Source organism: Falco biarmicus, chromosome 1 (assembly GCF_023638135.1).
Source record: "Falco biarmicus isolate bFalBia1 chromosome 1, bFalBia1.pri, whole genome shotgun sequence".
Lineage (NCBI taxonomy): Eukaryota > Metazoa > Chordata > Aves > Falconiformes > Falconidae > Falco > Falco biarmicus.
In genome coordinates, this window is record NC_079288.1 from 72,554,543 (window position 1) to 72,578,432 (window position 23,890).

General features: G+C 40.3%; 1 protein-coding gene across 11 annotated transcripts in view; it reads left to right on the forward strand.

The window, feature by feature from the left end:
- Nucleotides 1-23,890, forward strand: part of APBB2 (amyloid beta precursor protein binding family B member 2) — a 189,868-nt gene that overhangs the window by 85,928 nt on the left and 80,050 nt on the right. For all 11 annotated transcript variants that reach the window (XM_056342934.1, XM_056342972.1, XM_056343000.1 and 8 more), the window contains one exon: nt 4,065-4,865. In XM_056342934.1, the coding sequence (XP_056198909.1) occupies nt 4,065-4,865 (801 nt within the window). The remainder of the gene's footprint in view (nt 1-4,064; nt 4,866-23,890) is intronic.

Consider the following 23,890-nt stretch of genomic DNA (forward strand, 5'->3'; position numbering starts at 1 on the left):
TACGTGAAACTATACTCTTATTTTTCTTTCTTCTTCCCAGGCCCGTATTTTGCTTTCATTTTGCACTTACACATGAAAAAGAGCAAGCACTTTCTTTTCTTTTTAACAGTGCCTTTTTGAATAAACTCTCTTCAGCTTTTTTAAAACTACCCTAAACAATACAATGCAAAAAAGTCTTATTAGAGATAAAGACAAATTGTTCATGCCCTGTTTTCTGTTTGCAATGGCATTTTCTCTCTTTCACATTATTGTGGTGAAAGTGTATTAACCTGTGTCTGTGGGTATGTTTCTAAATGTTAGAAGTATGCAGTTGAGACTGTGATTTGTTTCAAAAAGTAAGCAAGCTAAAACCATTAATGAATTGCTGTGACATCTACCTGCTTACATCCTGTCTTTATGCACCACCAGAGTCCAGTATTTTTTATTACAGTACCCTGTTTTTGCTGACTTATAACTTAGCACTGTTCACCTGCTTTAGGTGAGATACACATATCAAATCAGTGATTCCTGGTCTGCTTGTCTATCTGTGTTTGCTTTTTAGCAAAAGGCAGAGGAGTTGAAAAAAGGGTGCCCAGGTGCCCTGTGCCAGTAGCGATGTCCTTGCTGGTAGCCAGGCAGTGCGAGGAGCTGCCCGAGCAGGGGAGGTGGGGTCTGCCTGTGGCAGAGCCCCTGGGTGCAGGACCCCTGGCATAGGGTGTCGGGTAGCAGGTGGGGACGCAGCACCAGCCTGTGTAAGGTACCCCTGGGGGAGGGAGGCAGGGTCGGCGGGAGAGGCAAAATCACAGGAAAAGTCAGTGATGGGAATTTAGGGCTTGAAATTACAGGCACAGGAAGAATTTGCATTTCCTTGAAGCTTTTAATTAGAAAGTTGGAATGTGCTTCCTCTGGGAAAAGTGACGTGTTTTGAGCATCACAGTGTACTGTATAAGGGAGGAGGGACAAGCTATCATTCTTTTTCCTTATGCTGTTCTACTAGGCAATCCAGGATTTCTTCAGTATGTTTAAGCATTTCCTTGCATTCAGCTGTTTTCCAGCACTTCAGTTAGTCCTGGTCTGGTATTGAGATGCAAGACCGGCCCTTTCCCATCTGTATTTCTTATTCTCCATTTGCCTCTTTTGTTGCTTCCCTTTTTCTCACCTTTATATCTGTTTCCAAGAGCAAAGGGAAGCCAGGTGCATGCACCGCAGAGCCTGGCTGGGAGTGCAGGATGACAGCCAGTGGGCAGGCACCTGTCCCTTGAGAGGACAGCCTGCTCTGCTCTGCGTGCCTCGTGGTACTATTTGCTTGTTCATTGATCATTTGATCATGATGATTTGATTAATAGATCATTTGAAATGGGGTCAGAAAGGGAGATAGTGTCTAGTGAAAGATTAATTTTGACATTTTTCTGCTCATGATCGTACACCAGCCCAGCTTAGCACCCAATTTACAAACACTGCATGGGTCACAAAGACTTCTGGAGTCTTTGCTTCAGTCAGTGATCAATGTGCCAATGTTCAATAAATCAGTGGGGGAGCTTTATCGAACACACTAGCAAAACATAATACATTTTGTTTCAGTGTTTCTGTGTGCTTATTATATTTTTGATAAGTGACATGCTAATGGCAGGAGACTGGCTAGAGATAATTTGGCAGGCAGATACTTAAGCTTTATCTAGGAAGGTTATTTTTTAAGAAATTTGTTCAGTGGTAAAAATAGTGGCAAAGGCTGCATGATTAACAAAGGCAAACAATACATTTCAGTCTTGTTCCAGGTCGTGGCAATTGTATTAATTGATGAAAAACTTCATTGCTTGTTTTAATTTGCCAAAGCGTAAAGTAAAATATAATTCAGTGAAATCTGTAGGTACTGTGCAGTTCCATAAGTTTTAAAGGTCAGGCTGTGAGTCAAAATTATCCTGCTCTGTTAAATGATTTTTTTAATGTGAATTCCATGAATTCCAGATTGTTGGACTTTTAACTGATTCAGAAAAGATACGAAGCAGCCGGTCCATAAACACAGGCCGTTCCATGTATTTTAGATTAAAACGTGTGCTTTGGTAACATGTAGTGTCAGATGTGACCTTGCTTGCTTTATACTTGGTTGGTTTTAGGTAAGATGCAGAAGGCAACATGTATTGATGTGTTTATATGAGAAGGACACTTACAAAGTTCCTTTAAATGATCTCGTGGTTGTGTTTTGTGGCTAAAGCTGGAATTGTCTGTAGGATGTTTGTTAACTGTTACCTAAGCTGATGGCTCTTGCACAGTGTGCATGGGGTGATAATTTCTTCTGCAGAATTTGCAGTTGGTCTAGACTGACTGACTGAGGCTTGAGAAAATGGCAGGCAGGAAAATTTACAAAATTTAGTTTAAATTCTGTTTTAAACGTTTTTAGAAGTTCTAGGTGGGTGATTCAGGGAATGAAGTGTATACTTGATCTGCTTGGTTTTAAATGAACTGGAGTGATGTTTGAAGTGTGCAGCTTTAAGAGCACATCAGAGAGGAGGGAACACTAGCAACTGTGCATGCATTTATGTAATGTTATGAAGTGCTCCTTTTCACTGTGTTTATGTATATGTTCTTTTAAAACCCATATATTTAATCTCTTGTAAATCTGTACAGCAGTTATGTCGTATATCAAATATACAGGGATGCAGCACAACTCAGCTGGAATGTTCTGTCATCGGCTAGCTCAGATTACAGCTTTTCATTCCTGAATAAACCCGAGACATGTTTTTATGTGCAATATAAGCAGCCAGTGGTATCTGAGAATTAGGAACAACAGAAAGGGCGTTTCATGCTGTGACAGATGGGAGTGATTTATTAATTGGCCTCTAATTTGGTCACCAGGTGTCAAGCAACAGTTACTACTACTCATGAAGTATTTGTGCAGATTAGTGGTAGCCATAAATAAACAGTACAGGGAAAATTATAGTTTTTTAAAAATACAAAAATTACATTTTTTGATCATTTTTCATAGTCTAAAAATCTGTTCCCTCAATAACCTTAATATTTTTTCAGAAAATTTTCAAAATGTGAGCTGTGCCCCTGGCTAACAAAAATAAGGAAGTTGTCTACAAGTAGACAAAAGAATGGTTTCATTTAATGATGGAGTATGTGTACACTGAACTGTGATGTATGTTTTATCCTTAAGTTTGAACTTTGTGAGCTGTAGAAATAGTGAGCTATCTTCACCTTTGAAATTTTTAAAGTTTATTGAATTAGAGCAGGATGTTTTGTCAAGGGATTTTTTTTCCTCCTCACACAAATCAAATACACCTTTGTGAAATAATTTACTGTTTGTATTCCCTACCTTCTGACCCTCAAGCTCCCTCTGAAAGAAAAAAACCCCAACCAACCAACAGACAGGGAGTGGGGAGAAAAAGACAAAAGAGCAGAGAACATATAGGTATAAAGAGGCAACCACTGACCTTAAATTTAACATTAATGGTATTAATTAAATTAATTTGATTTATTATATTAATTATAAGTAACATATATTATTATATATAGAATATATAAAAGATAATTAAGCATTAATTTAATTAATTAATTAAAATTAAGGCTTAAAATTAACAGTACTTGAGTTCTACCTTAGATGAAAAAGGAGCAGCATCTGCCTGTGGTCTGCTTAGAAATTTCTCAGATTTTCTGCTTCCTAGTGATGAGTGCTTGAGGAGTTCTTCCCCTCCTCATCGGAGACAGAGGTGAAATACTAAAATGAAATGATGGTAAGGATGGCTTCTGCACTTCCAGGCATTTGCAGAGGACGCTTCTTCTGTCCCCAAGCCTTCCTGCAAGAGTCAGACAATGAAGAAACTGCCCTAAAACTGCCTTGTATATAGGTCAAGCTTTCTACTTTTTCTCAGCTTTGTGGTCCTGACAATCTCTATATTTTTTTCTGCCTCTGTTTTTCTTTATTTAATAAGCTAAGCTTTTGTCTGTTCTCTTACCCATTTAGGCTGTGGTAATTTTCCTACTATAAAACAGTTACGAAAAGTGCCACATCCCTTGACCAGAAGCCCTAGCAAAATAGTGTGTGTAATGAACATGTTTCACAACTATTTCTTTTGTTTTTCTAGTTGATTCCGGTGTGGACGCATTGGCAGTGTTTATGGCAAGCGGCAGCACGACAGACGTTGTGAACCGCAACAACCCCGCCACCCCGCCAAACACCCTTAACCTGCGCTCCTCTCACAATGAACTTCTGAATGCAGAAATCAGGCACACAGAGGCCAAGAACAGCACTCCTCCAAAGTGCAGGAAAAAATATGCGCTGACTAATATTCAGACAGCCATGGGTCTTTCCGATCCAGCAGTCCAGCCCCTTCTGGGTAACAGTTCTGCCAACATAAAGCTGGTGAAGAATGGAGAAAACCAGCTCAGGAAAGCCGCCGAGCAGGGACAGCAGGATCCCAACAAAAACCTCAGTACCACTGCAGGCATAAACGTAACTTCTGAGAAGTTTGAAGGCAAAGAGCCGATCCCGCAGGATTCCTCTGGCTGTGAAATACTGCCCTCGCAGCCAAGGAGGACCAAGAGCTTCCTGAACTACTATGCAGATCTAGAGACATCTACCAGAGAGCTAGAGCAGAGTTTTGTTTCAATGGAAGATAAATCTGCACAAAGCAACAGCCAGACTTCTACCGTTATTGTCAATGGAGAAGCCCTGCCCCGGAAACAAAACAAGCTGTCAAGCCCAGAGGATGGCCAGGTTGCCACGGTGTCGTCAAGCCCTGAGACTAAGAAAGACCACCCAAAAACCGGGGCCAAAACAGATTGTGCCCTCCATAGGATTCAAAACCTGGCCCCAAGCGATGAGGACTCCAGCTGGACTACGCTGTCCCAGGACAGCGCCTCGCCAAGCTCGCCCGACGAAACAGGTACGCCCGTAAAGGCTGCTCACAGCCACTGTTGTAGAAACACGTTTCTTAACTCTTCTCAGTTGGCAGCTGGAAGGAGAGAGGCGATTTAGCGGCGCTTTCAGTGGCGAGGTGGATTGCATTGTAAGGTGCACGCAGCTCCTAGTCTGCTTGGGAACACTTGGCAGCTTCCTGCTCGAGCCTGGCCACCGCTGCAGCTTTAGGAAGGGCACCAGCAAGTGCTTTAGACAGTGTTGTAAAAATGTGCTAACTGCACCTTTTGCTAGTTTATAAATAATACCCACTGATTAGTGAAGAGCAATATGTTGTGAGAAGTACATGACTGTCTGGAGATGCTAAACTACTGATAGCTGCCTACACACAACAAAAACTTCTCTGAGCAATGATTCTTGGGTTCAGCAAAGATATTTAGTTTTTTAATACAAAACTTTGTGACTATCCCCACTATGCCCTTTTATTTTTAAAAAAGTCCTCGGGTCATTTAATTTCTGTGTTTCGTTTTCTTTGTGCAGCAGTTCCACACAGTGACTCGGAAGCTGAAGCCATGGCATTTCATGTTTTGGAAGCCTGGGCTTATTAATTATTTGAACAGTAATGATGATTTCTGCAATGGCTCTGTTGTGATTCACAACACATCTGTATTATTTTTAAAACTTGAGAGATCTCACTTACTCTGGTTAATGAATTTCATTACTTTTTTTTTATATTGACTACATAAAGGTACAATTTTGTCAACATGAGTGGTGCCAGTCTGATTCTCAAGGGTGACGTAGGTCCAAAGAAGCTCATCATACACTGTATTTTAAATTATTTCATTCTTACAGTGTAGAGATTATATACTGTATGGAGGCCAGCATGGTCTAAATCTATAGCTGCTTTACATGTCAGTCTTGCATGATTATGACAACAGTGACACTTATGTTAATGTGTAGGGGTTTTTAAAATCATATACAGGAATTCCCACTATGTGACATATAACAGATCTTCTTTTTGATATGTAACAAACCTGTGCTGTTAAGAGAGAAAATTTTCATGACATCACCTCTTCACATGCAAAATGAAGAAGTTTTCAGCTTACTAAAATTGCTGTTTGAGCTAATAGTATTTCTTGGGATACTTGATATGTGTGACATCACTGGTAACGTTTTCTGGAGAAACTATCAATAGGTGCTATTTAGATAACTTAAGGCTGAGCTTGTTGGCTCCTTCTGTCTTTGTACTTGCCACAGGTTTGGCAATGAGAAACTAGTAGAAAATCTATATTCACTGAAAACTAAACTAGAGTAATTCAAGTAGTCTAAGTAAGGGTGGCCTAAGATGCTAAGAGCTAGCATAAGGTTTTTTTTCTCCTCTTAAATGTGTGTAAAATTTTCTTCCCACATATATTGCCACTGTATGTTGTATGAGTTCTTTCAGCATTCAGGAAGGGGGTTTTTCTCAGCTGTTTTAAGGTGTTAGCAAGTTTGCTTATTTAAGTAAACAAGTTTTAGCTGAGCTGTGGTTTTTTTGCAGTATGGAAATCAAGGGAAACTTTTCCCTGCTGAGCATGGGGGTTTTCTTTTTAAAAAGAAAAAAAGAAAGAAAAAATATCAATTAATAAAGCCCTCAGAGCTTACTACTTGTCTAAAGCAGAATAAAGGGCTTCTTTTAATTCTTTGCTACCTTCACCATACTAGCAACCAATGTATTATAAACAGTTACAGAAAAGCAGATGTCCAGATATCTGAGTTCAGTCTCTAACAAGAGTTTAAAATAAACAGAAAGCCCTAGAAAGCCTCAAAATTGCCTTTCAAGATCAAAGTGGTAGAGGTGGTTTTTTTTCTCATCCTCATGTTCACTGTCAGAGAGCACTGAGTGGATGTAGGACCTATCATACTGGATTGGATCACTGGTTTTAAGATGCCTGTATGTGTAAGTGTTCATGGACTTTTAAAAACATCCAGCTATTGCACCTTTTGGACACAATAAAACTGGCAAGTTTCTCAGGCTCCCTGGCAGCTCCGTCTGGGGGGCTGAAAAGCGGGATGCAAAAAGTAACGCTGCTGGTGTAGAAAAAAGCAGAAATCACAACTGGGTGCAAGTATCCCCAGACTTACTTGTTTGGGGGCAGATTTTCTAGTTGCTCTCAGGGGCTCCAGCCTTTTAGATTTGAGTAATCCTTAGGCAAGTTCATCTATCTCCAAGGGTGTTTGAAGGGTAATAAGAGGTGATATAAAAGCTGAGTAAATGAACTGAACTTTCTTTTTTTGAGGGCAAGGTCAGGAACAGTTCAGTGTTTTGCACAGTCATCACCTATGCCTTCTTCCCAAGAGTTAATTGAATTACTGTGGTGCCCATAGGCAAGCGTTTGTCTCTGTTGTGCCAGGTCAAGCTACGGGAGTTACCTCACTGGCCAGGTAACTTGGGTGCTACAGCAGTGTGTGGAATTGCTGAAGGAAACCAAGTAATACTTGCTGCTTCCTGAGACTAGTTGCACCCTTCTGCCATTCAGGGGAGAGAGAAGTAGTTTCCGGCAGGCAGAAAAAGCATCCAGTGCCTTTATGCAGTGGTGGTTGACTGAAAACTCAAGAGATTCCCAGAGGGCTGTGTGTAGGCTCTCTGAGGCCACGGAGTAGATGTGAGAGCCGCGTTTAGGAGTAGGCAAGAAGGAGAAACCTCGGAAAGCAAGGATTGGTGGCATCTTGGCTCTCTTGTGATTGTGTGATCCAGTTTTAAACATCCCTTCAGTGGAGGCGTTGAACCGACCTGCTTGGGCCATCGGCTCGGCTCCAGAGGTACATGGCACTTTCCCCTGCAGTAGATCTTTCCAGTCTTTTTAACGTAATTGTTCATTCCTCGTTGTCCCTGTGTGCTAGCATCGGTGAAGGGAACCCTCCCAACTGGGGAGTCATGCAGTGAGCCCTGGTGGTGCCCATCCTGGAGGCCCAAGATTTGGGCATGGCCAGGGCTCCTTACTGCTACTGCATCTGGCTGGGAGGAGAGCATCGCGTGGGGTCTCCAACCCTTGAGTTTATGCTGTAGTAATAAATGTAAGGGAACGAAGGGAGAAAGGCGTCTGGGAGAAGAGTCTGTAAAAGTAGAGTGTTAGTCATATGACTTCTGGGAAGGGGGAAGAAAAGAAAAAAATTAAGAACAATCAATCCATTAAAGAGAGCAGTCCAGTAGATACCAGTAGATGTTCAATCCAGAGATTACATTTAGCATGTTAGTATATATATGAATACAATAGAAATACCTCCTGAGAGGACACTGTTGAAAATCACAGTATGCTTCTTTCAGGGCTTTGGAGGTTTTTGTCTTCCTCTTCCCTCTGTTAACACAATTCATTATTCAAATCCAGGAAAACAGAATATTGTTTTGTGGGGAGATTTTTTTGTTGTTTTGTTTTCATGTGTTTTGTTTTGGAGGTATGTAATTCAAAGGCCCTGAAAAATTTACTCCTTTAATTGTTTGCACTGAGGATGCATCATTGTTCAGACAAAATCCTCCTGAACTCTCCTTAGGGCAGAATACTTTTACTTGAAGTATAATGAACAGGTGTTTTCAAGAGGCCTGACTCTCTCTCTCTCATAATGAGGAGGCAAAACCAAGATAACCCAATTTAAAGATGCAAACCAACTGACTGGTTATTAAACAGATGTTAATGTTGCTGATTAGTAATGTTGCTAAACAAATACAATACAGTCCATTAATAGTGGGGCATCGAACACCACAAGCACAGTACAGTGTAAGAATTGTGTTTTGAGGAAACTCAAATAATTTGTATCCGCTTCTTGATAAGAACTATATTGACTTCAATTTTCAGAGAATTTAACGAGTGCTTTTTACTTTCTCACGTTTCTGAGATTCAGTGCTTCATAAAAGAGTCTGGGGTGATCTCAAAGCAGAAAAGACTTGTAGACAGCAAAGTAGTAATAGGGTGTCAGCGAGATGCTTAGCTGGTGTCAAGCCCTAGCCGTTCCTAGAGACAGGCAGGCGCCTGCCACAGGAGCTGGTTGACACCCAGCACCACAGGCAGCCCTTCCCAGACGAGCAACCTTGCCTCCATTGGCCTCAGGCACTGCATCTTCTCCAGGACCTATTGTACCCATCCAGCTGAACCTATTGTCATTTACAAAAGAGTCTTGTGGCTGACAAAACACGAGCTCCAGATGTCTTTAAAACTGCAAATGGCCCAGAACTGGTTTTAAATCGTAGGGAGTGCTTCCTCCTCCTCTCAAGAAAATTTCCTTAGTTTCGTTTTCAAAGGAAATCCATCTTGTATTATTATACTGTCTACCTATTATTTGTCTCTGTGTATTTATCAGTTTCACCTACATTTTGTGAATGTGTGGTGCAAACAGCAGGAGTCAAGTGCAGACCCTACAGCCCAAACCTGAGAGAGGATGAAGATGATGCTACTGCTGTTTTCTGTTTATGGGGTGGATTTTTTTTTTTTTTTTTTTTTTTATTGAAGCTCACCAAAAGGTCTGTAGAAGGCAGGCACATTTCTTAAACTTTCTGTCACCTGAAAAATAGTTTCAGTGTAGTCCTTAGTAAAGCACCAGCTCTCTGTGTAATAATCTCGAATGAATTAGTAATGAGAATTCTCTAGAGGAAAAAAAAGGAATTCTGTTTGCCTTGAACCCAAGAAGAATAATGGAATTTGCTTTTGCTTCCTATTTTGTCTTAATTTGAGCAAAACTCTTTTCTTCCAGAGCAGGGAATAGCCCCTTAACCGGGAAGGTCCCTGAAACGTGGGGTGCTAGAGAGCTGTAGGTTTTCTTGCTCTGGGACAGTCTCCCTCCTTGCTCTCTTCAGAGCTGTGGGAGACTGTGCAGGAGCAGTAGCCCCCTCAAGCTCCCCAGCTTCTCAGTCTTTGGCTCACGCAACACCTTATTTCTCCCCAGTTGAAAATGTCATTTAAAGGGGTATCAAAAGTGCAAGTGTCCTCTTTTTCAGGGAGTGCCATTGCTGCATGTGACTGCCATATACCAAATGCCTGACTGCTGCTGGTCTCTGAGCAAATCTGGGATGTCAGTTCAATAGCTTATTACAAAAAGACAAGTTCAACCCAGTGCAGAAAGGACAGCAATGAGACTGGCCTTTGGGTATCAGGAGTGTCTTTGTAAACAGAGCCCGGTATTCTGAAATAACACTGCATCTGGGCAGAATAGCCCTCTAATACAATAAAAATTACAGCAAATCATGAACTAGTCAGAAAGATTTATACCAATGGTCAGTTCTGCCTCAGATTTTAACCAGTATCTTTGACAAAATTAAAAGAGATGTCCTCTGAAAAGCACCATTTTTCCTTTGCAGGACCTATCTGATATAGACAACAAGTATGTTATTTACTACAGAGCATGTTTTCTGTGTTCCTGAACGTGGAAAAAGATCTACGGTAGTAGAGATACGTTCAGTTACACTGTGGATAAACACAAGTCCTATAATACTAGAGAAAGAATTATATTATCACCTGTGTAATTGTAGGGTTCTAGGTAAACATCCAATTTTCAGATTTTCAGGAATAAGAGACTCTAATTCACACTCGTTATGCATCCTAACGGCCTGTCAGCTTTTAATACTGAGCTGGGTTTTTTTAATCCTGAATGTTACTGGTAACCATGTATGAAGAACGGTGCATGTTTTATAGTCTCAGACTTGACCATTTGATGATTGTTATGAAATAGGAAAGGTGACTGTTGCTGTATATCACCAGTGTTTGTGTAGGTAACATTCTGTATGTGAGTAACTGAATTATATCTTTATCTTCCTTTTAGCTACCCCTATAAGAGGATTTTAGGGAAGAAAAAATAAGTCAGTTTAAAAAAAAAAGAAAACCTAAGAGGCCACATAGTTACACAGCGTTTGCAGTAATGATCAGGATTCACAGTCTACTGGTAGAAGGCCATAAAATAAATTGAACTTGATAGTAAATTGAACTTGAAAGATGATTCTCGAGTACATTATGCTGCTCTCAGCTGCAGAGGGAGGCTGCTTGCTGCAGTTGGGCAGTCAGGTCAGTTTTACCCTGTGGTTCTCAGTGGAGCTACCTAAATCCCTATCTAGAATGCTTGGATAACTGCTCTGACTTGAAAACCAAAGTTTCCACGGTAAAGAGCAGCAATCAGCACCCTTTTTAATTGGGATAGTTAATAAAAATAGGTATGTAAAATTGAATTAATGTGCTTGAATTCAGGAACGGGAGGGTAAATGTTTTATACAATAGTGATTAGCATCCTCTCCCAAACTCTTATTTGCAATTACCAGAATTTGCAAGTATGGAAGAGGCTTTCCAGGATGTGTTGCATGGTCATGGTTGCAGTTTCATACTTCCTGTTTACCAAAAAGGTGAAGAATGATTCTTTATTTCATCAGAGCCATTGATTTCCCCCCACCCTAAGGAGGGCTTGATTCAACTGCCTGCCTGATGTTCCTTGAGATGGCTGGTGGTGTTCAAGACAGGAGGCAAGAACTAGGACTTGTGTTCTGAAGGAGCAACCACAAGCTAGGCAGGATGTGCATCAAGTAACACAAATGAATTAACGAGCTGGATAGAGCCTGCAACATCTACTCTGTAGTGCAGATACAAATTGTGTTCCTTTTCTGAGTCTGGCTTTGTTCTAAAAATCGCTCCTTGGTTGATCTCTGCTATATTGTGTCTGAAGGGTCTAGGATAGTTTGTCATATTCTTTCCAAACACAGCTTTCTCGTAGCCTGACATCTCACCCTGGGTGCCCTGGGGCTGGGGGAGATGGAGTTGACAGACAGTTGCTGTCTAGTGGCTGTGCTTTGACTACCCAAGGCATTGCTGTGCCTGGCTCGGTGCTTTGGCTAAAATAGCGTCAAATGTGGCCCAGTCCTGACTGATGCAGCTTCATTATTAACTTTGATGTTATTCTGGCTGAACTGCTGGCTACCTGATTGGAGTTTAACAAGCTGGCTTATTTTGCCCTTGATACTTCATTTCTTGGTGCTTGTCTTTTCAGGAACACTTCCCTTGCTAGCGTGATAAAGCACATAATTCCTAATCTGGGCAAAATCAGAGTGCTGCTTTATATAAGTGCAGTGCTGTGTTTTTGAGTGGTTTAAAAATGAATATTTTCAGTAAAATGTATAGTTGTGGGGTAAACAAATACCTGCAGGCCTGACTGCTGGAACACATAAAATACCGATGGGGGAAGTGAAAGGTGACAACAAGGAATAGTGGTTGTGGCAAGACAATGCAGGAAAGCAAATGCCAGCATTGTACTACCACCTGGGTGGAAGCTCCCAAGATCTGCAGAGCACCGCAAGTTTCCTCTAACTCTGTAGTGCTGTTTACATTGATGTGTAATGTTAAGAGGTATTAGAACATGCTTTTAATACAGGGCTTGTTGTGCGTCATAGCAAATTGAAAGACTCTTCTGAGCATCTGTAGGGAAAACTCGAGTTCCAGAAGTGGTGAGTAGCTTAATCATGTCTGGTACTCAACTTGACAAACTACTTTTGAAAGCTTCTCAAGCTTATGTTGTTTCAGGGATGGACAGGTGTAATTCTGGATCCTGCACGTCCTCTCTGAGGTTGAATGTGTCTTGCTGAAAAAGCTCTACTGTGCTTAGGGTTGTATATCTTCGCAGGTCTCCCCTGAGACCATGGAAAGAGTTTAGGTTGAGTCAGATACAGGACCAAGCAAAGAGGAAAGGAAGACAAACCACAGAAGAGAGGGAAAAGCCAGGATCCTGATAGCTCTTTCAGAGGGGTGGCAAGGCAGGAAGTTGCACAGAAGAAAGGCCACCATCAATTAATATCGGACTAACTGCCCTCCTTAAAAAAAAAAAATAAAAATTCCTAGTTCGTAAAGCTGTGCAAGTAGTAACAAATTATGACCAAAATCGATCCAGTAAACCTCTGCCTCAGCACTTCTGAACGCTGCATAGAACTGGGGCCAAACTTCAATCCACCTGATTGATGCTTTGAAACGGGTGTAGAAATCTCTGGAGAAGGGAAGAAAAAAACAGTGTTACCTTTGGGAGGACTTAAAACCTGTGGGCCCCTGCTTGTTAAGGCAAGCTGAGAACATGGATGTATGCTGCTAGGTGGGTTCTGTGTGCTGGCACTCTTGGAGCCTGGCTGGGTGCTTGTTTGTTGTCTTCTGTGCTCTGTGTCTCAGCTGCAGGAGGTGTGGTAGAGAAACGGTGTTGCTGGTCAGCAGAATGAGCCTCTAGTCTTTACAGTGGCCCCTGGGCTTTTGGAGGATCTCACAGCTGCTGGGGTAGCAGCAGTTCACCTAGATGTACAATGCTGGGGATGGCTGGTACAGTTTGGGGAGATTCCTGCCTCTTTGCAGCTAAAACCCCTGCAGAGTGGACACCCAAAGCCTGGGCTGCTGCAGTTGTTTCTCTGAGCATTTCCAGCAATACCAGCGTCAGGCCCCTGTAGCACTGGTGGGCTTATCTCACTGCGGCTTCAGCAAAGGAGAAAGCTGATGGGAGAAAAAGAAAAGTTGAGGGGGGAGGATGATGAGGTGGAAGATGGGAGCATGACCTGGAGGCTTGAGGACCCATTGGAGGGGGAGGCAAAAGGAGAGTAACTTCAGCTGTGGAGATAATGAGAACTTGGCACAAACTGAGGGGAAGCTGGAATAAGCACGAGCTGGAAGCAAGCAGGGGCGTTTATAGGCAGGCAGCAACAGTAAACAGGATGGACTAAGATTGGGGATAAAGCAGCAGAAGTGAGCACTGGGGAATTTGTGTGTGCTTGAGGTTGGGACATTACTTCACAGAAGTTCTGAAAACTTAAAGCAGGCAAAAAAAGGGGGGCTTTGGCTGACAAGTGCTTTAATACTGAAGTACTGCTAAGAGAAAGTTAAATCCTAGCTCAGGACTCGATTCAGACCTTGGTGGAAGGAGATGTCTTGCAGTTAGGGACACAGATCTAAATTCCCCTGGTATGTTTGCATCTTTAGGTATTTCTCTTAATCTCCCCAAGTTAGTGGCTCCTTTACACCCCAGTCTCAGTGCACTGGTTTGTCATGTGCTTAACTCTCTCACAGGTCCGCTTGAGCTAACTGAAATTTAAATCGGCTTTAATTAACAGTTTGGGATTGGTTGAATTGGAGTTGTGGGTCCCTTGAGTCACAACTGTGTTATTGCAAGCTGTGGTATTAAATACACAAAAACTTGTAGCATGTATCACTAAGACATGGGCTAGACGGTAGTGCAGGCAGCCTTCGGTTCATTGCTGCTGCATCAAGAGAAGGTGGGTAGATTCAGGGCAGTACCGAGCCATCTCCATGGGCCAGGAGAGGCCTTGTATGATGGGTCTTGGCATGCTGCAGAGACCTTGCGCTGAACTCGGTCCTTGCTTGAGAGTGGGCGGTATGGTCCCTGCCTTAAGGGACATGAAGCCTTTTTTCAGCAATCCCGTGAAAGCACATACATCTGCCATTAAGGCTCAATTGCTTCATTTTGAGATGTATGGAGCCGCTGGGTACTCGGCATTAGGTTGTAAATGTCCAATATCAGGATGTCACAAAGCTCAAGGTAATGACATTAAGTAGGTTTCTTGTAGTGTCTGAGATCTGGATTTCTAAAGCCTAGCAGCGCGTGTCCTTTGGTTTGCACAGTAGATTTATCCATTATACATCAGTGATGAGAAATCCTTGGGGGGCAAGGAGGAGGACAGCCCCAAATCTGAAGCATGTATGTTTGTGCCCTGCTCATAGTGTCTCTGGGGCATTTTTATCCATTTTTATATGGTGGTGTGTTACAGGGATTGCTTTTAACCACTGTTTGTTATGTTGATCATTTTATATATACATCATTTGATACACTGGACTAATTTATTACCTAGTATGATTTTTTCAAGCAAAAGCCTTGAAGTAGTCAGTCTCAGAACTATTCATGACACTGTTTCTTAATGAAACTATTTATTTCCTAAACAGTGACATAATTTAATATTAACTAAATTTATTTTTCCTATTATTTTGCTTTTAATTGCTTTTGAATTGAGATTCTGCAGGGCTAGATTTAGGTATTAAACACTTCTTCAGTTATTAACTCAGAGATAGTTGCAGTGCACTGAGAGATAGGTATAGTAGCACTGTCATGCTACTAAAGTAAGAGTTGTAACTCTGTAGAGCACATTTCTTGTTTGCAGGTAACTGATAAAATACTCTACATCTGAGGTTATGGCTTCTTTTACTTTTTAGCAGTGGATTTTTCCACTAATTTTTCCTGAACCTGAGAAGTTTTCAGTACGGAAGAAAGAAGCCCATCCCTCTTCCCCTTCTCAAAATGAAAGTCAAAATGCACAACTCAGGTTGGCCAAATTAATTTTTTAAATTAGAATAGATTCCCATTCAGACTTTAATTTAATTTTACTTCTATTCTGCAAGAAAGAGACAGTCAAGTTAACTCTGGTCATTTTGGCTGACATGATTCTTGGCTTTGCTTAAATTATTGATTATAGCAAGGGGAGGGACTTTGTGATGAGAACAGCGCTCTCACTAATAGAAACCTTTCACTAAATCAATTTCTACCATTCCTGCAATGCACCTTCAGGGAGTCGGAGGTTAGCAGCCTTAAGAAGAATTTTGTCTTCAAAGAGTGGATCTTTGCCATACATTTTTCTAAGCTTTTTCTTTTCATGTTTATACAGGCAGCTAAGGAGAAAAAAACCCAGCATAAATATATTTCCAGGGTTGATTTGTGGGGTGAGGGGCTGTTCTGGTCCAAAGTTGAGCTGATTAAATCTTGATGTGATTGATATCTAAAGGCTTGTGGGCTGAAAGTACTGTTTCAAAACCTTGTCTCCTGAGCAGAGTCAGTCTGAAAATACATCAATGTCTTGCAAGCTGGAATCAATTCAGTAGAGAATGCACTGTATGCACACTCTGCTGTAATTCCTGTATAGCCATCTCTCTCATTTTTTCCTGGCTTAGTAGAAAACGCAGTCATTTATATGGTCAACATGTGGTGTTTCCTCTGTTACATCTACCGGCAGTTGAATGGGGGTGGGTTTTCTTTTCTCCCACCCAGAGCACCGTTCCTTGTTAGACTAATTAAGTAAGTGTCTGTTTAAACATAGCAGTGTATTTTCCTGTATTTGAGTTGGAGATGCTACACAGAAGGAGAATATGAAGCTCTTGGGACATGTATATAGCTAACTTGAAGGATGCTGGTAGCAGATCAGTACATGTTGAACTACATGGGAGCACCTAGTAACTGTAAGTAACACTTCTATTTTGCTTTTTTGTAGCTCTGGTTGACAATGTCACTTGGCTCTGGATACTAATACAATTATTTTATCGGTTAATAAAAATTCTGCTCAGTGGAAGATCACCTGGTATCTGACAAGTTACAGAGTGCATGGTGTGCAGTTAGTACCTTTCGGTATCTTTCTGAATGCTCATCATTTCAGTAGTGAATTGAGAAGTGATGTTTTAGACTTGTGATCCACAGAGCTCAAAGATTTTTACATAGGTTTAAAATACATTATGAACCAGACTTCTAGCTTCTCCTTCACATGTCACAATTCCTTCCTTTCCTTGCAGTAAAGGGAAGAAGAAATTCTGTCTAAATAACATATGAGCAGTACTCCTAGTCATTTGCTAAAGTTCAAGGTAAAGCAACTTTTGATATACTGAGTGAGGTTTTGGGGGTTAAAAAAATGAGGTGGTTTATAGCCAGTATTTGACTGGGATTTGTCAAAGAATGTTGACTAATATCTTGGACATTTTTTTTTTTGTTCATTTTGCTAGCCCTAAATCAGTCAATTTGGACAGATTGGAAGAACAATCTTTTATTGGAAAGCTGGTTCACACAAAACCTTTACACAACTTTATGTCTTCATTTGTGGAATTGTAATTAAATAGCATAACTGTATTTTCTCCTTAGAAAAACCATCCAGTAATAAGAAACAGTGATCTGGCTTGTCTTTTGTAAAATTGTTTTAAATTCAGTTCAGGTGTCGTTTTGGGGTTTTTTTGTAGGGAAGCCAGCATCATTTGTCACACTCTGTAGCTGTAGCAGACTTTCAAGATAACATTTGGTGTTAAATTCAGGTTACCTTATTTTCTTTTGTGCTTAACTAAACCAGAATAATGAGTCACCCTTTTTTGCCACTGGAGCCTGTCAGTAGATCGACTGAGGAACTTTGTAGTCTCCTGATGAATTAATTTGCAATGGTTGATTATGCTGAAACATAACCAACACTTTTTAAACAAAGAAATCTGAAAAGTGGGAAGAAGACATCAGAAAAACAGAGATTTCAGGGCTAACCTTCCTCTGATGCAGAATAGGAAGTTTATTTGATTTTCCATACAGGGTTGTTTTTTCCCACTAAAATGGCTATCTTGAGCTTTGTGAAATTATATTGCCTATGTGTATTCAGGATACGTATAGGAAATAAGGCCGTTATGCAACTATCAAAATGAATGTGTGATCATTAACAAAAGATTATTTTTCTGTATTTCTCTTGATTTCATGTCATAGTTGAATTTATACTTTCATAACTATACTCCAGATTTCTGTGCTTCAGATATACCAAGCATACTTCTTTATGGGAAGCTACTTTTTCCTAAGACTTGTCTAATCCTACAATTAACTTCAAGGGAAAATGCAGTTTCTTAAAAGAGTCTGCTTTGGGAGTAGGGTGACATGGAAATTGTCCCATTCTTTTTTCATCCCAGTGGCTTCTGTCCACATCCACTTTGGTTTTAGTTTCAAGGAGCTGGTCCAGAAAACAGTGGTGCGTGGTCCAAACTGCTTAACTCTTCCCAGAAGAAACTTGTCTTTTTTGGGTGGTCAGGTGTCTCTTAACTAGAGAAGACACTGGTGTTCATCTGGGACAAGCTTCAACTATCCCAATGTAAAAATCAATTCAGCAGTGACTTAGGAAGAGTTGTAGTTTTCCAGGAATGATGCAGAGGGATGGGTTATCTTTCGGGTGTCTCTGCCAGAAGTAGGCAGAGATGCTATCTATGTGTTTAACTACTGTTTCAGGTTCAGTACTTCCAGATTTTGCTAACATCAGTGCAATAATTGATATTATAACTAAATAAAATATTTGACAGTATTAAGAAAAAAAAAAAAAACCCAAAAAAAAGGCAGCCAGACAGGCAAAATCCACCACTTAAAAAGTTGTCCTCCCTGCAGACCACACTTGAAATACTCTAGTAGTAGTGATTATTGGTTGTATATTTTTACCCTTTCTTTTTATGTATCCATGTATACAACAGAAGCTTTACTGTAGGTGAGGGAATCTATCTATCTATATATATATTATGTGCAAATATATCATTTGCACATAAGATCTCTTTCGTTTTCCTCTGCTAAACTACCCCATCTGCAGACAAGACAAGTGGACAGACTGAGCACTGGAAGCAAAAAGGCTCTTCAGAAGGGAGGGGACGGAGTTTTCAGATGTTGCTCTGTCATTATTAACACATTTAATTTACATTCTCTCTTTAATTACACAAGAATGCGTATAGATATTGTGCATTTATAAAGGCTATAGTACTGATGAATAAGAATAAATGCTTCAATTTACACCAAGAAACCAATTAAAAAATAAATGGAAACAAATTTATAATTTTTTCCTGAAACAAATAAACATTGTCTCCAAAAGGGAGTCTGAAAAGAATGTCTTCCAAAACAAGAATCATTTTTAGGCCATTGTTTATCTTTTAGTGTTAGGCTTTCATTCTAATTTTATTTTTTCAGCTTTTTTTTGGAGGGGGAGACATGAGAGATTCTGTGGGTTGTAGTGAGAGGTTTTTTAGTTGGTAGTTTTCTGGCTGTTGGGTTTTCTTGTAATGGACAAGCTGCAATTTTCTCATGGTTCCAGGAGTTGGGGGTTTAAAAAATACCAGATATCACAAGGCATAATACAAAAGTGCAGAAAATTTCTGTCGAAAATGCTGAAAACGAGTCTTAAGTTCACAAGAATACTGTTTCATTTCCTTAGTGTTTTAAAAGTAAACTTCTTGAAAGGAATGAGCCTTGCAGCTTGAATTCTGCCATAATGAACAAATACACTACCTCGCTTGGTAGTACACTAAAGGTCTTTTGGCAGGACATGCTTTTTAATTTTATGACTTGCTGATGAGTAAGGCAGTGGTCAAAGCTTAGAAGAGGGAAAACTCTCTGTTTTCTCCTTTTGGTAATGTTACTGCAGAAGGGTCAGTGTAAAGACCACCAGATATATTTTGACTTAGTTATTTGTCTTTTGGTTTATCAGTTTACAGATGCTATGACAGAATTGTGTGTTGTGCTGGCCACAGTCTTTTATCTGGGCTAATTCTGTTTTCCGAAGGTACAGGATTCACTGAGAATTTGAGTATAGAAACAATGACGTTCTAACTAGCATCTTGCATCCAGTGTGTGGCTGTCATTTCTTCTGTCTATCTCTGAATTTTTCTGGAATGCAAGTAATATAAGGGAAGCAAGACTGTAAACATTACTGACATGAGAGCTCTTTTGAACTGTAATAATTGTAATATGTAAAAGCCTGTTGTTTAAGCAGTGTTAGTTACCTCTCAAGAGCAGCTGGCTTTGCAGTGATCACTGGGCAAGATCTGCTTTTAGTTACTGCTCTTCATGGTAGTTCAAATTCGTAAAGATACTTAAACCTGACATGTATTTACCTATAAAGAAATTTTTATCTATTAGATGGCTCTGTACAATTTAGTATAAAAGTAGTAACATCTTCCTTTTAGACACATTAATATAAAATTGAAGTTGACAAATGTATAAGGTTGGTAACATTCAGTCCCAAAACTCCTGAACTGCTGTTGTCACATGAGTTTATTGTGTATCTCAGGGTAGGAAACTGTGTTCCTTTGTACTTATGAGAACAAATTTATTGTGGATTTTCCTTCTGGGTATATATATATACCTTGTAGAGGAAGCTTGGGTATATTGTTTTGAGGGTTTCTCATACTGGATGTGGCATTTTAATCTGACCCAGTATAATTGTTGTGGTTACTTTTATCAGTGTGTTTCAATAATATTGTTAATTTCGCTATTTCCTATGCAAACTAATATACTGACTGGAAGCTAGAGCTCACTTTTGCAAGAGTTACAGAGGTTACAGTTCCATTTTGTACATCACCAGATAGTACATCAGTAGCAGAAACTTATGGGAGCAATAAAAACAAAAGCAATAAAAATAAAAACAAAAACTAGCATAAAGTGGTCCTCCCCCCTTTATATCTTTTTCACTTTCAGCAGTTGGTGGTTTTAGAGCTTTCAGACTTGGTATGTCATTCATGATATCTTCTTTAATTGTTCAATAGACATCTTTAACATGAATTTGTTTAATCATTTTTGGTCTCATTTTTATTTCTGGCATCCACAACATCCTGTGACCATGAGCTCCATACTTTTTCAGGCAACACATAATTAAATTATTTCCCTTTGTTATAAAATTGGTCTCCAATAATTTCATTAGATGCCCGTTGCTTTTCTGTTGTAGGAAGCAGTAAATAACAGTGAATCATTTCCTTTCCATTCTTGCCGCCTTCTCCACCATTCATGATTTTACAGATTTCTGTGACATCCTTCCCTCTTCCCTGTCATTCCTTTTCCAAACTCGAGTCCTACTGCACTCAGTGTCTCTGCCTGCAGAAGCATTTTTATCTGTCTTTATCTTTTCTGGTTCTGCTATGTCCATTTTTATAATGGGGTACGTGGAAGTGCATGGACTAGTCTTGCAATAGTTCAGCTCTACATTGGAACAGTAGGCATAAGGATTTTTGTCTTGATCTTAGTTCCTAACATACAATTTTTTCAATTGCCAGTGAGTACCAAACTGTGATTTTCAAAGAATTCAGTGACCTTGATCCTTCCAGGATGGCAAAAGGTAATTAATTGCCTGCCATTATATATGAAGATTTTGTTGCACATCAGAAGAGTAACAGTAAAGGAACTTAAAGAAATCGGTGAAAACCAGGAGACAGACATCTGTGTGGTAAAGGAAACTGAAAAGTGAAGGCTGTGCATTAGAAAAACAGCTCTTGAAACCACATGTATCCTAATCCTGTAGGACCTATTTGCAGTATTTTATTTTTGCACAGCAACAAAGGTAAATTAAGTCTAGGGTGGGAAATCTCAATTGTATGTAACTGTGATTTTTCCTGCTTCCCAAGATCACCAGCAGCCCTTTGGCATGTCCACAAATTGTAACATTTTCACCAAAGATTAGATAATATTTTCAGCTGGGGGAAGGATCATGCTGTTGCTTGTGCATATCTTGTTTTACTGTTGTGACAAATCATGATGACAATCAGCTGTGTCTTTTCCATAGTGCTCATAGATCTCAATGGCTTGTGGTACATCACATACTGGAGAACTTTTGTGTATTGTTTCTGTGCTTTGGCATGCTCACATTCTTACCAAGCAAGTGTGTGTTTTGAGGGAGATTCTATCTCGGGCTTCACAATAAAGGAGACTTTTGAAGTTGTTATAAACTGGGCATATGCAGCTTTAACAAGAATTTGTCCTCAAGTTTTTGAAGCTAGTAGCTATTTTGCTAATATACTGTGAATTGAAGGTGATGCTAATTGCAAGTGAAATTCTGTTGTGGTTCTGCAGAACTGTAAAATTAATCCCTCCCTTTTTCTTTGTCAAATGCTTGTCCGGCATAGGACTCCAGTTGTGTGTTAGGTTTGTTTCTGGCTACTGTTTGCTAGGTTAGACTTACCAGAGTGATCAGTTCCACAGTTATTTTTCTGAATTTTCTTCTGATTCTTGTTGGTGGTTATGTCCAAGATACCGTTTCTATCCCCTTGTTGTGGTTTAACCCCAGCCAGCAACTAAGCACCACTTCTCATCGGCAGGCAAGCAGAAGAGCAGGGCTCCAGCACGCATAACAGTTACTTGGGAAGACAAACACCAGCACTCTGAATGTCCTCCCTTCCTCCTTCTTCTCCCAGCTTTATATACTCAGCATGATATTCTATGCTATGGAATATCCTTTTGCCTAGTTCAGGTCAGCTGTAGTGGCCATGTCCCCTCCAGTTCCTTTTGCCCCTCCAGTCCTCTCGCTGTCAGGGCCTAAGAAAATGAGAAGTCCTTGACTTAGTGTAAACACTACTTAGCAACAACTAAAAGCATCAGTGTGTTATCAACATTATGCTCATACTAAATCCAAAACACAGCACTGCATCAGCTACTAAGAAAATTAACTCTATCTGGGCTGAAAACAGGACACCCTTTAAACATAGATTTCTGAATTTAGCATCAATTATGTGTATAAATCCACCTCTGGAAAAAAATGCAAAATTTTAGTGCTGCAGTGCCATGAAGTAGCTATGAGAATGAAAATAATGGTATTTCTAATGCTAGATGTATGCTTTCAAAGACTATTAGCATCTCTGAGTTTCCTTAATACCCAAAGATGTCTGGTGTGAATAAAGACTCATAGAATGAAAGAAAGTTGATACCAGTGTCGTGGTGTGAAACAGTTAAATAATTTGTGCTGTATCGGCATGCTTCTCTCTCCTACAGGATGTGAAATACAACCAGCTCCCCTGATGCTTACATCTGCTGTCAGAAGCTGCTATTCATAAAGCCTTCCCCTTGTAGATGCTGTATGCTATGTTCCATATATGGCTCTACACATTGTGTGGGAGAAGACTTAGTTCAACTGAAGCAAGATTACTTTTGAAAAGGTTAAAGTTTGTTGTTGCGTTGTTGCTATTTTGTTGTTGTTTTTAAACAGTCTCAAATCTTGAAGGCTGGGAAGTAGAGCTCAGTTCACATCTTACAAGACCTCAGCACAGCCTTTAGCTGCCTGATGTGCCCGAGCTTCTCCCTTAACACCTTTCTTTGCAAGTAAGCTGTGGGCCGTGAGGGCCAACACATTGCTTCCCGTGCTTGTGCAATATTTCATGCTTATAAGCTTCTAATGGTAAAAGAGTGGATTTTTGCCATCGTAACAATTTCTACCTTCCCTTCAGTATTGTAGCAGCATGAAATGAATTTGAAGGGGGGGGGAATACTAGGTCTTCAGCTTCTGTGCTGAAAGAAAAAGGAGCCTTCAGTTTGTTCTCTAATACACATTTGACTATAGCTTTGAAGTGGCAAACTAATCCATTCTATAGATTGTTAAAAGTAACATTCTTTTACTGATGGTACTACACTGAATAAATTGGATAGGAGGGGGTGGGAATTTTTTGCCATATCAGGTAGAGCAGCCCTTCATGTGGGACAGAAGGGGACTCTGGCATGTGGACACACTGGAGGACAGTGGCTTGATACTGTAGTTGGTGTTTGGGTGCAGGGAGCCTGCACACATCCTGGGGAGCATGCAGAGTGTGGGCATGGCTCTGGGCAAGTTATTTAATGTATCTCGGACATCACCTCCTGCTTCTGTCCAACTTTGTTTAAAATGGGGCTTGCACTCTCCAGCCTCACAAGGTTAATGTGAAGATAAAGTCATTTTAATGGTGCCCTAGTGCATCTGCTGCGCTGTGTGTGGAGCTGTGCATCCACATGGACTGAGCAATGAGCAGGGCTTGCATCTGAGATGGGAAATGGCTGTTCTTGCAGATTTTGCTTTTTCTTGAAGCACAACATTTAATTTCAGAGAGTAACTCTGTTGTAATTCAATTTTATGTTCTGTTTTCATTGAATCATCAAATTCAAAAAAAGGTTTTTCTAATGCATTTGCACCGTGCTGTAAATGAAGCTGTCAAAGAAAAGCAGCTTTAGTCAAGCCGCCATTTGAATTGTATGACAGTGCCACTGGCTAACTTCACTGGCTTCTAATTAGCCAATCATATGCACAAAACCCACTAATGAGCATTTCTGTAACATTTCAGACGACATCAGTACATTTATGCAGTATGTTCTTCAGAGAAGTACAGCCCTTCCTTTCACTACATTGTTCTCTCTTGAAGTCAGTTGGCTCCATCACATTTTAGATAAAGAAAATTATCATCTGCCTAGTATCTGACTTTTTGCGCAAATATCTTTTGTTCCACAGTTTCTATTCTAAAGGGAGAAGCAAATAGTGAATGCTACTCAGATTCCTTCTTCCGTGCTCTGTCTTACTCC